The sequence below is a fragment of the Echiichthys vipera genome (assembly GCF_963691815.1).
Source record: "Echiichthys vipera genome assembly, chromosome: 12".
NCBI lineage: Eukaryota > Metazoa > Chordata > Actinopteri > Perciformes > Trachinidae > Echiichthys > Echiichthys vipera.
This window is the reverse complement of record NC_139837.1, coordinates 18,745,284-18,761,609: the sequence shown is the minus strand read 5'-3', so window position 1 is coordinate 18,761,609 and position 16,326 is coordinate 18,745,284. Positions and strand designations below refer to the sequence as shown.

Sequence of the window (16,326 nt, the reverse complement as noted above, 5' to 3'; positions counted from 1 at the left end):
GGTGTTTGTGTTATCTCTCTGTAGGTCTCCCAAGAGAAGACGGTCCAGGTCCCGCTCTGGCTCACGGAAGCGGAAACATCGCAAGCGGTCACGCTCACGCTCCAGAGACCGCAAGAGGAAGTCATCGCGGTCTTACTCAAGTGAAAGACGTGCCCGAGAGCGAGAGAAGGAACGGCAGAAGAAAGGGCTGCCTCCCATACGATCAAAGACTCTAAGTGGTCAGTGGAAGTCATTGTATCAGAACATGTTCAAAGTCATTTGCTGTACTTTTGTGATGAGTAATAGTTTTCCCCTCTACCCATAACCTAGTGTGCAGCACGACTCTGTGGGTGGGCCAAGTGGACAAAAAGGCCACTCAGCAAGACCTCACCAACTTATTTGAAGAGTTTGGCCAGATTGAGTCTATCAATGTAAGTAGACCTCTCTCCCTCCTGACCCTCTAATTTAGTCACAGCATGTTATCCAGTTATTTGATCACCAAAATCATCAATATGAATTTGTCATTACCATATAGTGATGTTAAACTGCCATTACCGGCTTAAATATTTCTATTACAATATATTTTTTTTATTTGTCATTGCTCATCGCTGCCGATTTATGGCATCTCCTTTTCTCATTTACATGTTTCTCATCAGTCACATAGTTGAATATATTGTCATTCTCTACTGTATGGACCTGTTTTGTTGTTGAACCTTCTCATGTACTTATATATTGTGATTTGTGTTTGTGTGCCTTCAGATGATCCCTCCGAGAGGCTGTGCCTACATCTGTATGGTCCACAGGCAGGATGCATACCGCGCCCGCCAGAAGCTTAGTACTGGCTCCTTTAAGATTGGCTCCAAAGTCATCAAGGTACACATTATCTTTCTAAATTGATCGTATTCTCATTCTCCTTGTGGGTTCTTCTAATAATTTTTTTCCAATGACCTCTAAAAGTGAAAGCTCAGATACTATCGAGCTTTCAAGGCACATTTTATGATCATTGTATGCTCCTATAAATGACTTTGGAAAATGGTGTTTCTTAACCTTCTTGTGTTTATCTGATCCAGATTGCATGGGCTCTGAACAAGGGGGTTAAGCAGGAGTACAAACAGTTTTGGGATGTTGACCTGGGAGTCACCTACATACCTTGGGAGAAGGTGAAGCTGGATGACCTGGATGGCTTTGCTGAGGGAGGAATAATTGACCAGGAAACCGTTAATGATGGTGAAAATAAACACATAAACTTATTAACTTGCTTCAAACGATCACTATGCAAGTGGACTCTCTAGCAATGTTTGTTTGTATATAAATAGGATATGCATGCAGGTTTTACACCCATGATGAAAGCATACCGCATATATCCAAATACAAACAGTGCTTAGCCTTTAATCGTCTATGGGTATGTCCACGCAAAAATGATCTTTTTTTTACCCTGTCGTTCATAAAAAGTTTTCTGTCCACACGGCCTTGGCTCAAGGAATATCTGCGTTCACACGTAACCAGTGAAACCGACTCAAAATGCTGTAATATACATACCAGATCTATGTTTGGTGCCGTAACTTTACCTCAGAAATACACCAACAGCAGAGAAGAAGAGACGGAGATGCGCTCTATACAAACACCGGCGACTTTCTTGCTAAATCTGGCAATACTCTGATGTGAAAGCACGTATCACTCTTCAGTTACTGTCACACTTTTCAGACCTTCTTAGCATTTTTATTCATAAAAAGCAACTAGCGACTTATTCAGACCATCAGGGAAAAGGGAGAAATATATGGTAGGCCTAATTCATTCCCGTGCATGTCGCAACTCTACAGTGGTTCGTCTCTTTCTACACAGCAGCACTGCTCCGATACTGTTGTTGTCGTTGTTATGTGAAGCCATTGGGTTAGAGGTCAAAGGTGGGGCAGTGACATCATCGTTTAACAAAGTGTGCGGCTTCACTGTCCAGAAGACAACGAAAGGGGGACGTTTTCAGATCTACCCACTCTGGGACCCGGTTTCAGAAGATACTGTTTTCAGGCTCTGATAACACCGCCTCCATGTGGATGGTCGACCAAACCGATAGTGAAGTTGTGCGGTTGCTGGAAAACGTGTCTGTGTGGATGGGCACTGAGTGGATTTATTTTCTATCCCGTTCCCTCAGTTGTTTTGTTATGGTAATACCCCAAATCCTTTAAGAAATCCCATTGTGAATCCCCCACCCGCATTGAAAATTTAAGAGAAAAGCTTGAGTTGGAAAAATACGGCTTGGCTCTAAAATCTCCAGTACTTCGTTTTCATCTTCTTGTCTGTATCTACAGAATGGGAAGCAGCCAAGAATGCTGAGTCAGCCAAGGAAGTTACAAGTCAGCCCGTAATCACTGAGACTACAGCAGCATCTAACATCCAGACTGAGACCTACAGCCAGCAGGTCACCATGATGCCTGTACAGGTACTGAAGAGGGTCTCAATCTGTGGATAGAATGGAACAGTACAAGGCACATATGGCAATTTTCAATTGGGCAGCTACTGGTACATGATTGGGGACTTGGGTACATTATGGACATTATGCCATTAACTTATCCATGTCTTGTATGCACACTCTCATATCTCTTTCATCCAGCTCCCAGTGACCCAGGCTCTTCCCAGTGCAGTAGGTTTGATACCACCTTCCTTCCCTGTCTCTATGGGCATACCCCCACCAGGCTACGGGCCGCCACCACCCTTCTTAAGGGCTGGCTTTAATGCCTCACAGCCTCCACCAGGTAAATTACACAACTGTCATATAAAAAATATGTAAAGAATATGAATCAGACTTACAGAAATTCTCAAGCTTACACAAAATATCTGTTGTGCAGGTTTTTTGCAGGCAGCACAGACAGCAGCCATGGCCTCAGCAGCTTCTTGTGAGTATTTGACATGCTACTCTTGTGACTAATACATGCACATAGTTTTGAAAAAAGGACAGTGTCCAATGTCCTTTGAACTATTTAGTTTGAATTTATTAGCTTAAATTAAATTGGTTGTTTTCTCCTGTACCCACCTATAGCTCTAGTGCAGTCTTCAGTGGCAGCCAGCCAAGAAGCTGTCAAGGATTCACCATTCGGTGCAATGATTCCTCCGACCAGCACTATCCCTGGCGGCTTTATGGCCGGTGTGTTCAACCCAGTGGGAGTCCAAACTCAGCAAGCCGCCAATGATAAAATATCACAGTCTGCAGATGGTATGGATGCTGCTGCAGAGCTAACACTGCAAGGTTAGACAGTGCTACTGTGTTATGGCATGAAAGAGATGTATTTATTTTAAATTCATATAATACTTACGTTCTATACATTGTACACATTGACTTTTCAGGCTCACATTTAATTTATTGTTTTTGCTTTAACCAGTGATAGACACTTTGATCATATTTTTTAAACATTTTTCATTATAATTATAAAGGTTATTTGTATTTAGCTGAGAACATTTTTTTACTTATGTTTTTCATTGTGTTTTGTCCCCAGGCATGCAAAATGCAGTCCGCAGTGGGATGGGTCTCCTTGGCATGCACCCCACAGCTTCTCTAACACACCAGCTGCATCAGTCTGCTCTGACAGGGCAGAGAATGCCTGGCCTGCTGCCTCTGGATGTGCGACCTAACCTCCTTCAACCTGGTTCTGCCCGCTTCCCTCTCCTCATGCAGCAGGGCCCTGTCCAACAGGCAGCTGGCCTCCTTGAAAGTTCTCTCCAGGCTCAAGCCCGTGCCAGGGCTCCCTTCTCTCAGATGGACCTCTTCAATAGGGCCCCCAACCTTTCCAATGAAAATGTATCCAAGGCAGAAGAGGAATCTTCCTCTGGAGCTGATGAGGGCAAAGACCAGGACTACCGCTTCCCTCCAATGGAACAGCAGAGCACAGGCCTGCTGAGGACCCCTCCACCAGATCATAGGGGGGAGCCCCATGGAGGTGGTGGTGGCGGAGCAGCAGCAGCAGCAGCAGCAGCAGCAGCAGCAGCAGGAGGTGGTGGTGGAGGAGGAAGGCCTCCTTTGCTGCAGACCCCAGGGACTCAGCCAGGCAGAACCAGCCTAGTGGGACGTCTGCAGGCTCTTGCAGGGTTCACTCCTGATAACCGCTGGAACCAGACCAGAGGGGACTTTGATGAACGAGACAGCATGCGAGGAGGGTTACAGGCCCCAGGCGGTCCAAAAGGCTTCCAGGAGGAGCGGACCACGCCTGGCCAGAACTTCCCCAACCGCTTTGACAGCCGTCCTGGGACAGCAGGAGGACCAGCTAGAGTTTCAGGGAATGCTGGAACTGTTGGTGGGCCACAGGCCTGGAACCGTAGTGGTGGCGGCGGCACAGCACCTTTTGACAGCGAACTGCATCAGGACCTAGATGAGCGACGACGCCCGTGGGACCGGCAAAGGGACAGAGATGAAAGAGATTTTGACTTCAGGAGGGAGATGAATGGCAACCGTCACAGCCGAGAGCGAGAACGTGATAGGGAGAGAGACAGGGAGCGAGGCAGAGATCGCACCAGAGAGAATGAACGTGACAGAGACCGTGACAAAGAGAGAGACCGCGAGAGGGAACGTGAGCGAGGGGGCTGGACACCTCTTCTCCCTCTGCCTACTCCTCTACTTCCAACTCCTTCTCTTAATCCCAATCTGACCCTGAACCAAGGCAAACTGCTCTCACCACTTAAATTGAACCCCCAGATTCACCCACGATTCCAGTCCCCACTCCTGCCTCAAGCTCAGGCCAAACCCTCTCTCTTGGGTCTTAATCAGCCTCTGCCTCAAGTTCAGATTAAGTCTCCACCTCCATCCCAGAGCCAAACAGCTGTGCTGGAGCCCCAGTCAGAAACCCCAGCTCTGTCTGAGACATCTCGGGCAGAGTCACCTCCCTCAGCCCAATCACCTGACCTTTCATCTGACAACAAAAGTCAGAGCCCGTTGACTGAGGCTCCCAACCAGGCCGAGTCATCACCGCAACTTGACACCCCTCCACAAACAGAATCACCATCAGACCCCTCTGCCCAGTCCCCAGACCAGTTCCCAGCCCAGTCACACCCCCAAAACACCGCCTCTCTAGACACTGAGACCCCAAGCCCAGCCTCACTGCTGGTTGAGGCCTCATCCCAGGACTCACCTGTGGCCTTCATACAAGACAGCCCCCCTGAATGGAGTCACTCTCTGAAGGAGCAGGAAAGCCCACAGGAGGATGAGGAGGAATCACAAGAGGGAGCCTCCTCACCCCAGTGGGTCAATGGATCTGGGATGGACAATAGCACTGTGGCTGAATCTACACCTGAGGCCTCTCCTGAGCTCTCTCCTGAGCCCACTGAACAACCCTCTCCTGATTCTGCGCTCCCTGAAAGTGAACCGGAGCAGGAGCAGCTTGCATCTCCTGAAGACGTAGACAATGAACAGAGTGAGCCCATGGAGGAAGCTGCGAGTCAGCCAGTGGTAGACACTGTCACAGACACTGAGGGGACATAATCATCACTCAGTAGGTAAAAGATCATTTTGTAAAGTTGTCTCTTCTTCTCTGTACTCATGTCCGCAAACCACCACACGGGACTGACTCACATCAGTTATTGTCTTATAACCAATAACAAATGATTTTATCTTTCACAAATACCAGTGTACTTAAATAGAAGGCTCGTTAGCTGATTTATTGGTAGACAATTTTGTTTGTGTTTTTATTTCCTTTAAGTTGTAACACCACCCCACCCGTTTAATCCAAGCGTGGCGAATTTTATTGAATTGCCTACCAAAATGTTTCAATTGTATATGGGGAAAATGCGCTTTGACCTTCCTATGGAAGAGAGTAAAAACATCCTGGCTGTTCGACAACGGATTGAATACAATTACACATAATACTTGAAAAAGGCAGTTGCTGGCCCAATTTCTGTCTCCTCTTCTTTTAAAATGCTGCTGCAAAGTTTTCAGTGAATGCTTTTGTGGTGTCCTACAATGCTTTCTGTTTCTATGCAGAAAATATTCTGCATACAGTGAGACCAGTACAGGTGCTTATAATTGGGGGGGGGAAATGAACATTTTAAAATGAAAACATGAAAATGTTGTATCCCCAAAATAAATGTCTGTAATTTGTTTCCAATTATACAGTGAACATAAAGAGAAACTTACATGCCAAGGGGAAGAAAAAGAACAGAGGGATGATCTCATGTTGGCTGCATATTGTTTTAGTTTGAAATAAACATGCTTTGTCTGTTTCAAAAAACACATGCTTTAGGACTGTTTTCTGACCCAGGACCAGTGGAAACTAAGACTGCTTTTCAGACTCGTACACATTGTGTGCTGTCACTTCAGTCGATTTGATGTTCTCGTAACTCAAGTTGCTGCTATACCATCCATCCACAGAGCACTTTGTTGGATTCAACCGTGGGACTTGTAGTTTTTAGTTTATGATGACTTCAGCCTGTATGTTTCCCTAAGCTTTTGCTGGGTGACTGTTGAGGATGGGATTGTGCCTTTTTGAATGGATTTGTCGTTCATGATGCTACCCAGCACTACTGTGTGATGTACTCCAGACTCTGCGTGCAACTGTTTTAGGCAGCTCTATGAACACAATGAACTGACCGGAATTGACTGGCCTACCGTTTGAATGGTAGCTGGTAGGGGTGTAACGGTACAAAACTCCCGGTTCGGTATTCACCTCAGTTTTGGGGTCATGGTACAGTATGTTTTCAGTACAACAGGGAAAACAACAAAGAACGCAGAAATGTTTTATATAAGTAAGAAGTATAAAGATTTAACAGGCCATAATCTTTACTGTAACAGTTAAGGCACACAAATACTGGCATATTGTCAATAAGAAAATACAAATAACACAAATGTCTGTAATGCTCCTTCATAAGACTCCAACATGTTGATAATTCCTGAACTGGGCTGCGGATTGCGCTCATTTCTACATTGCGGACACAACAGATTAACTACAATGCACAGGTAAACACGCGGCTCAAGCGCATTGACCAAATGCTTCAATTTGGTACTTTAACGTCCTAAATAAAATGCTCGAAGTGTGTGTCCAGAGACATCCCTGACTTCAGCTGAACAATGTCTGCATACAGTCTGACTTTGTCGGGCTAAGCCGACTAGCATGCTACAGATGATAAACATCAACTAGTGCCAAAACTCCTGGATTTCTCTTCCACGTGTGTGAGTAGTAGACATAAATAAACTATTTGGACGTGTTTGGGGTCACAGGGCCGGGTCGTACCGAACCAATGACTCATACTGAACCAAACATCCTATACCTCTGTAACTGTTCAGGGCAAATACATGTACTGTTACAGCCCTAGTAGCTGGGCGGTTTGTACAGCACTCACCTAGAGGAGAACGAGTCTATATACTCCATCGTTCTGTGCATGCAGGCCTGTAGCCATGTTTAACCTTCGTCTCTCTTTTGTCATTTCATACATGTAGTGCTCTTCTGTTGAGACATACTACTAGAAATCCATAGTCTGCTGTTCTCTCAGACCAAATGTCTACTACAGGAGTTGTGATGTTGAATAAAAGTTGAAGGTGCATCAGATTTTTACAGCTCTTATTGTCATGAATCCTGACTCAGGCCGAACCGATGACTTCTTGAACACACATCAACACGCAGCTTCAAACTGAGACAACAGATCCATTTTAGTACTTAAAACCAATGGAAATGGAAAGAGATGATGGGACATAACTAGTATACCAGGTTGTGCATTGAGATAAGTATCACATATCCTTATTTCTTAATTTCTAAAAATATAAACCATCTAGACTGTAGTAATTGACTTTTTTTTTTTTGACTATGTCATAGTTTGCCTATTTTAAGGCAAGCGTAGAGGCCAGCAATCAAAAACCTCCCATGACACCTGAGAGGCTGAACAAACAACACTGTCAAAACACCGCGACATACTTTATTCCACACCTAACAATAAAGGTGTAGATAACTACCAAATGCCCTTCTAATAAACCAGTCCAATAATCTGCCTAATAAGTCCAAGCAAAGGGCGCGTTTCCCGCAAGGCACCGTTCCTATATTAGAGATAAAAAAAAGCATAAAGCAGCCATCTGGCACTCACCTCCAAAGAACAAAAGGGTACAGAGGGAATACACAAATGAGGGAGATGTGGAGGAAGTAGGAGAAGATGCTGGCTGCTGCTGTACCCCCCACCCCCACCCGCACTGCTAGAGACCCGGCTGCTACAGCTGAAGGAAGTGCTTACACAGCACATGTTGGCACCAAGCTCTTCTCTGTACTCATTTATGGCCCGGCTAGTGTCGGAAAGATGATTTATTTAAGCACCCGCCTACATCATGGTGTCCACCGATGCCATTTCAGCACTTTTTATTTTTATGGAGAAACAAAACAATAGAAGAGCAGCTGAATGTGCTGCATAATACCGTTACCTCCAATTACACCTGAGCTTAGCCTGCTAATCCACACATTAATACACAGGAAAAAAAATGTGTCATAGTTTGGCTCAGGATTTTGAATCCAGAGACCTGTAAAGGGATGAAGCCAGGCTGGCAATATCCAGTTGTGTGTCTCCTACTAAGAGTCTATAAATTTCTAGCTCCCACCTGCTTCCCAAAGGGCCCGGGCAGTCAGCCAGTTCGCGCCTCCCACTGACCTCCCCACAGACAGACTTTGAATCAACCACTATCTGCCCTGAAACAGACATATAATATGTACACAGCAGTTGGCTAGCTCTCTCTTAGACTGCAATAAAATAAATCCTCACTCTATGGAGGGCAAGAATCCTTGAGTTATATATCTCTGTTTGCTAATGGGGATTAGCTTCTGATTTTGTACATTTCTTCCTCTGCAAGCCGTACATTAAAGCCAGGGCAACTAACAGGCGCAGTCCTGACTCACTCTGAGTCTAAAGGAGGTCCTATGCTAAGCTATTTGCACATCATTGTCATGTTATACTCCATTTAAAGCCCTTAGCCAAGCCCATGGAAACAAAACAAAGTGGACCTGACCTTTTAGTTGGGGATTATCCCAGCAACTAAACCATAATGGCATGGTATAATTACACACTGCTAGCTCATACCCATGTGTAGGTAATGTTTGTTTATTGCTGTAGGTCAGAGGCAGAGAAGTTCCCTTCTGTGAGGATGTCAATTAGAGCGATGAGGGTTAAGTTTTAGCCTGTAAATGAGTTTTAATATGACATGGGGAAATCATAAAATCTCCTAGTCTAATATTGCTTGAAGATGTTGAACTTCAAGTCATAGTTAACTCAAGTTTTGGTTATATTGAAGGCTTGTGGTCTATTTTTCCACAATAGAAACTTTCAGAATGGACCACAATCTGTGTAGTGTCAGTACCACGTCTGACCATTGGAGGTCAGTGTGGTACTGCAGCTCTCACCCATATGGCTGGCAGAGGAGTGTTGCTCTTTGCAGACTGGGTTCTTGGAGTGCGACATCGCAAAATCTGCAGTGCTCACCTTTCTTACACAAATAAAAGCCCACCAGTACCACAGAGAAGTATATCTACACATGAAAGCACCTCCTTTGAAACAACAACATGCTCAGCGTAAGGATAAGGGCATAGAAAATTGCTGCCATGCAGAATCTTCACGGTGCCACCAGTCTGAAATTGATTTGTCAGATACCTATTTCCATTTCTTCTTTCAGATCGATACAGGAGCGCTTTGATAAATGGAATGAGGCCTTTTTAGTGTGAGACTTGGCCCTTTTCTCCAGCTTCTCAGTTGCTGCATTCTTAATTGATTAAAGCTATTGATTAGGCCTCCCAAACGCCTCCAGACTAAAATCAGCCTCTATCTTTTAGACAGCCTGTGGCCAGATATCATATTCGCACATGGCGGAGTCTGACAAGTGGAGAGCGCTGGTGTGGCTGCTCACGCGAATAAATGAGCACCGGAGACCGAGTAAGAGCAGAAAACAGAGCCATCTATCTTCCATCAGCCTAGTTATGCAGGAGAGGAATCTCCTATCTCGTCTCCCACTCAGCAGCTACAGTAATTACTCACCTTTGTGGGAGTGTCCTCTGCCTTCAAGAACACTGTCACTGCCGCTGTCTGCCTGGCTCCCCGTTATCAGAGCCAGCAGACTCTTCCGAACTGGGCCGAGGTGTCCAACGTTCCCTTCAGAATCCCAATCAGAAATACTTAAATAATCCCAGGGGGAAATTGTTAAACCCAGGAATTTAGCTTAGTCCTGGGTTCCCAATTGCTGAAAACTTGCTGACAGTGCAGGAAGTCCGAGCAGCAGCCCTGTAGCTGGTTGTTGGTGGGGATCCAGTGGCTTGCTCAGAGGCACTTTAGCAGGATGTGTACCTGCCAACACTGGGGCTTAGAAAGAAGTCTTAAGGTTCTCACTTCGCTGCTCTTTTAAGCTCCAGTAGGAATTTTAATTCTTGCAGCCAGAGGGAGATTATTGTTTTGCATTTTAAAATAAGAGAAGCAGACGACGCACAACACCCAGGACAGGAACATTCAAGGCTGATCCATTATGGCCTTCATCAAATAAAAGAGACAGCACATGAATATAATTTAAAGCAGGTGATTGATATCCAGACGTCTTTCACGTTAGTTCTCTGCTGTTAGATGACTTCTGTAGGTGTACTTTATAATGGTTATGTTACTCCTTGTTAGTTCACTTAGTATTACTTAACATGTCAATTAGAGTTGTTTTTTTCTTAGACACACTAGAGGTCTGTCGGGCCATCACTTTGGTCGACATCTTTCTCGTTAAATCAGGCACCGGTGTCCATGGTGGTCAGGGTGGATCCTTCTGTCTTTGGTGATCGACTTCTTGACTTCTCCTCTAGCACCTGTGAGGTTGAAACAAGAGTCTACAGCCATGCGACTAACATGCTGTAGTTTAGCAATTATAGTGTTTATCATGTTCACCATTTAGACAGACCCAGTACTCAAGACAGACTGTCTTCTCTCACCTACTCCTCTCACATGTGCACTACATTGTTAAATAGATGTGCAATATACATTTTGTGTATATTGGTTCTAATTATTCAGCCATAATAACACTCACTTAACCCCAGAATTCTGTCTATTCTTTTTATTCAGTTGTCCTCTGTTTCTGTTTTGATTGATATATGTAAGTACTAGAAGCTGCTGTAAACTGGAGTAACATTTTGTGTATGCAAAAGCACACTTGGCCAATGAAACTGATCCAGATTTCACTTTAGTTTGTTAGCATGGTAACATTTGCTTTTTAGCACTAAATACAAAGTGCAGCTGAGGCTGATGGGGGTGTCAGTTAGCTCTGCAGGTATTTGGCCATGAGCCCCAATACTGGCTAATTAAACGTTTGACCTGATGGTGGCGCTACATAAAAAGTGAGAAGATCAATAAAGTGATTACAATTAATCTGGACGGAGACGCATTAACTCCACATTTTGTGCCAATTCATCAAATAAGTGTTGAGACACAGTGGGGCCACAGGAAGAGTCCAGGGATCGACCAAGTCATTAGGGTTTATTTTCTGGGAACCATGGAACGCCTGTACAGGATGTCATGGCAATCCATCTGGTATTATTGTCACATGTAGAGCCATGCTGCTAACGTGGCTCAAAATGAATGTGTATTTCTATTTAGCTCCTTTTCACATCTTTGCCAACAATACACACCATCTCCTGAGTGACTTAACATGTTGACATTAACATCCCTTTCCACAAATAAAATACGTAATACTGCCACACACATCCCATAACTCGTTCACTCTCCCAACGTGATAAACCTTTCTGATAAATGTGTAGGTTGCCTTTATTTTATAAAATGATTACATTTACTTCGAAATCACAGCTGTGGCCTTTATGTGTGGATGTTTCTTCAGCTCTAGTGAAAGGCATCCAATATTTCTAGCTAATGCCGTTGATTGTTCTCCTCTATAGAGTGAGTGCTGCTCTACTTTTCTTTTTGAAGGTAGCAACTTGTCTGTTTTTCTCCCCAACTTCCATTTCATCCTCTCTCGGGACTAATACAAAAATGTGAAAGCGAGTATTTTCTTTTTTACGTCATGCCAGGAGCAGGATGAGGGAAAGTCTGTGTTTGCCAAATTAGTGTGTATTTGCATACTGAGGAGGTGTTTTGTGTTATCAGTGGTCTACATGCCTGTCTCTGAATACCTTTTCCTACACACATAACTAACTATGCGTGTATTGGCAGTGTGTCAGCTGTGCCGCATAGCAACTCCAAGTCAAGCCATTAGTGTGAACATGGTTTACACAGGCAGAGACAGAACATTCACATTTTAGGAATGATGTCTGCAACTGTTGTCTCTGTTAACAGTGTTAGTCCCTAATCGTTCCTGTTAGTGGCCCCATTTCAAAACACAAATATCAGTAAACACGCGTCATCTGTTTACTTGTCTCATTAGAAAGCTCTGTTAGGGCTTCTGCTTCTTGTCTCAAACTGCGCTTATCATGGGGTCAGTGTGGAGTCATCGGGGCATAGGAGGTTAAAGGTCACAAAGACACTGGGAGGAGTCTGGGAAAATGTGGGAGAGGGTAGTCGAGGAGATGACAATGAGCAACAAACACCTTTCCTGATTTTCAGGGAGGATCCAGACGGACTGTTGTTTGTAATGTGGTTGACAGGGGAGCTCATTCAATCTGCCAACACAAAAACAAATTATGTGTGTGAGTTTGGGTTGAGAAGTGGGTTTAAAGGGGACATATGCAAGGAAAGAGGTGTTTGAGAATGCAGCACTTTGTGCCTGGAAAAGGGGGGGGGGGGCACCAGTAAAGACAGGCAAGTACAGGTTGCAGCCTCCAGCTATCAGTCTGACATCAGCATCGCTCTCATGAGAGTGGGCGCATGCACATTTATCTGTCATACACACTCATTTAACTCCCACAGCATTATATCAATTTTCTGATTATGTAGTCTCATTCCTGCACTCCTCTGCAGTTACAGAAGGTGTGTGATAAAGCCACAGCACACACATTTACACAGCCTTATTGCGTAGCAGGCATTTTATAGCTCCTTTGTTCTCATGCTGTCTGTCGCCTCCATCCACACGTCTGTCATCATTTGGAAAGACAACCTTATAAAAGCTGGTTATTAAAGAGTGACTCAGCTTCTTCCTGCAGATGTTACACCTGGTCCATCAACTGGCAAAACAAACCTCATTGTTTCCATTAAGTGGTATTTGTGTGCATGTGTGTGTGTGTATCTGCCCACACATATGACTCTATTAGCTCGCCCCCGGTCTGATTTGCTTTACCCGTGCTGTTTGTTAGCATGGCGCGGCAGCTAGCTGGTAATCAGCCCTGAAGGCCCCCTTGTTGTCTGCCTGTTTGTTTATGATGGCAAGAACCGATTCCCTCCTGAGAGTTGGAGGCGTCACTCAGAAGTGTGCACAAGAGACGGAGCAGACGGTGTCAAATAAAGAAGATAGGAAACTCCTGACTCACAAGAATCACGCAGAAGGGTGAGGGGGAGGGCTAGGAGGAGAGGACACATATTTGTAAAGATCACGGTACTTTGAATGATCAAACCTGGTAGTGTCTGTTATTGATGTTTTTGAACCGTGTTTTTCTCACGTACATCCAAATGGAATCATATCAGATGTTTGAAATGGAGAGATGGACTGACTTGGGAGCTTTGAAGGCAGAAAGTTATTCTAAATAAAGCTGCCTCATTTACTACTGGTGTCTGTCCATGCAGATAGCTTGGGTTTTAGTTGCACACATTTTGAGATGTGTTGTGACCGGAGAATTGTTTTTGTGGCACAACATTTTTTCTTCTTCCAGAAACAATTACCCATCTACTTCAGGTAATCCATAGACCGAACTGTCAACAGTTTTCATAGACATTTTTTAAAAATCTTAATTTACATGTGTTTCATGCTGCAATGCTGTACTTTTGAGAGTTGGAAAAACAACTTGTTGAATACAATTTTATTAAAGACACACTGTTTTTTCTTCTTGTTAATTCCCTATGATAGCCAATGCATCATATTAAAGACAGGCAGAAAAATAGCCATCAGATGCAAATTAATATCTTCTCTGGTGGGTTCTCTATGGTTGGACGGCACTATCTTTAGACAGAAAGTTCTTTATATTGAGATTCATTTGGATGTGTGAGTTAAACCTGTTAAATTCTTATCTTCTTACATGTTAAGACAGAAGAAGAGAGCCAATGTCCTGCTCATGAGTGGTTAACCTTACGTTGAGCGCTTTAAATCTCCCTCCTGCCGCTTTACCAATCTGTCCAGTGTGTGTGTGTGTGTGTGTGTGACTTTGTCAATATCACCCACGAGGGTTCCCCTGCCACCCCGCTGATGGGGATTAAACATTCATGATCATGTTTATTAATGACAAGCAGGCATCAGACATCCAGGCTGTCACACACACACACACACACACACACACACACACACACGGAAAAAAACAGTCCTACCTACAAAAATGCTACAGTACATTCATGAATCACACACTCCTGATGGATCCGCTGGCCCGTTCAATAGATAAAGAACAGATTTCCTGTCTCTGTGTCTCTCCGGACTGCTGTTCTGTACTCTCCCGGGGGTGGAGGGATGGACAGGAGGGGGGGGACCTCACTGTGAACATCTGTGACGGACAGCCCCAGCAGATACTGCAGTGTGACAGGGCCAATCCACAGCAGATGTCACACCAATGTACTGTATGTGTGTGAGACAAAGCGTGTGTGTCTGTAATCAGGGTTGAGAAGTCCATGACCTAGAGAAGATGTAGAGGGGATGCTTTCTCCGCTCTCTCACACTCTTCCTCCCTGTCCCTCTGCTCATTCTTGTGGAGATGTAGTTGTAAATATTCAGGTGGGTAAATATGGCCACCAGTAGATGATGGTCCTATAATTACTATTATCAAATAAAAATGTCATCTTTGTCTTTCTTCCCTCATCCATTTTTCTCTCCACTCTAAACTCCTCGGTGGGACTTTTCCCCTTTCTTTCTTTCACCCCTTCATTATTCTTCCGCTCTGCTTCCTCTCCTTATCCTTTTTTATCCCTCTGACCATTTGCTTCTCACCTCTCCTCTAGCTCTTGTTCTCCACTCGCCATCCTTTTTTTACGGCCCAGTGAAGCGTGTCACAGTCTGGTCAGGTTCCCTGGTAACCGACCCTCTCAATTGGAGCCTTATTCATAAAATTAAAAAAAAACAGTTTAAAGAAGAACTTGAAGGTTATTTTTAGGATTAATTTCCATCATACCCGGATAGGCCATGGAGAGCAGTAAATTACCCTTTAGACTAGAGGGAATGTTACCTAAATAATTTTACCTGTGTAGAAGGAAATTACCAATTAGTTGGTGCCGTTATAATGAGAATATAAAATGACCATGTGTCCTTGGTTGAACTACTCATAACAGTTTTACATTTTCTATGCTGTGCGTAAGTGGAAATGTGAAAATCTACAGGTTTTACAGTAGCTGTGAAGAAAAATGCACAGCTCCTTTTTAAAAGAGATACATTACGATCATTTTCAGTTTCCTACTAGATAAATACACATAGAACATGTTTACATGCTTTAATTAAAAAAGTTAAAGTTAAAAAAAAAACATGATTTTCTCATATGTCTGTGTTAATATACCTGGAAGCAGTCTCTGTCTGAAACACATCCCGTTTTAGTGCCTGTGTCTTTAAGACCCCCTATTGAAAATGTCCAGTCTGCTCTGGTTGATGAGTGTTTTCAGGTCTTCAGCATCTGTGCTCACAGCGTCTCTGTGCCCATTGTTGCAGCCTGAGAATGACTATAAGGGCACTGTAGCGGCACTTTCTTCCTATATATAATATAGTTGTGACATCAAAGCAGGTTGGAAGTCCTGATGGCTTGTTTAAAGGTAAAGTTTCTCAATAAAGGCTGTGTGCATTTCTCTTATTGAGCTTTTTGATACTGTCTGAGAAATTATAGAACACCTAGACTTACTTTAAAGTAAAAATAAAAGACATGTTTATCTCAGGTATTACAATATGGGACCTTTAATGTAGAAGATCTGCTCAAATTTGCTGAAATGTATTAACTAACTAACTTTTAGGGACCACTTTCTACCTTTCTTAACTGTTTTTTTAGATAGCCTGAATACATGTACACAATTGTTTTTTTTAATGGTATTTTATTTAATCTGTATTAAAAAATAAAAGACAAACCGCTTTTTGTTGCTAAATTGTTAGTCCTCTGTCTTTGGATAATGTCGCTTTGTCAGCACAGTAAATGCTAATGAGAAAGAGAATGCCACAAGTAATTACATATCAGGACAACATGGAAGAGTTTGGAGTGTGCACTGATGTCAAACAATAGACACAACAAGAGCCTGAACAGTTTAATTCAACACAACATCCCTGCAACGAATGCTCTCTTTGTGAAGCTGTTTGTGATCGGTTTGAGCCAAAAAAGT

At 43.8% G+C, this 16,326-nt stretch overlaps 2 protein-coding genes across 4 annotated transcripts in view; both read left to right on the top strand.

The window, feature by feature from the left end:
* Positions 1–7,022, top strand: part of scaf8 (SR-related CTD-associated factor 8) — a 28,061-nt gene extending 21,039 nt beyond the window's left edge. For both annotated transcript variants that reach the window (XM_083924273.1, XM_083924272.1), the window contains exons 12-20: positions 25–218; positions 310–410; positions 739–852; positions 1,050–1,206; positions 2,286–2,416; positions 2,588–2,729; positions 2,823–2,870; positions 3,014–3,220; positions 3,468–7,022. In XM_083924273.1, the coding sequence (XP_083780399.1) occupies positions 25–218; positions 310–410; positions 739–852; positions 1,050–1,206; positions 2,286–2,416; positions 2,588–2,729; positions 2,823–2,870; positions 3,014–3,220; positions 3,468–5,443 (3,070 nt within the window). In that variant the 3' untranslated portion in view covers positions 5,444–7,022. The remainder of the gene's footprint in view (positions 1–24; positions 219–309; positions 411–738; positions 853–1,049; positions 1,207–2,285; positions 2,417–2,587; positions 2,730–2,822; positions 2,871–3,013; positions 3,221–3,467) is intronic.
* tiam2a (TIAM Rac1 associated GEF 2a) overlaps positions 5,424–16,326 on the top strand; it is an 88,354-nt gene continuing 77,451 nt past the window's right edge. Inside the window, exon 1 of one of the 2 annotated variants that reach the window (XM_083924271.1) lies at positions 5,424–5,453. The gene's annotated coding sequence lies outside the window, so the exon portion shown is untranslated. Of the gene's footprint in view, positions 5,458–16,326 lie in introns of both variants that reach the window. The other variant, XM_083924269.1, reaches the window with a different exon arrangement.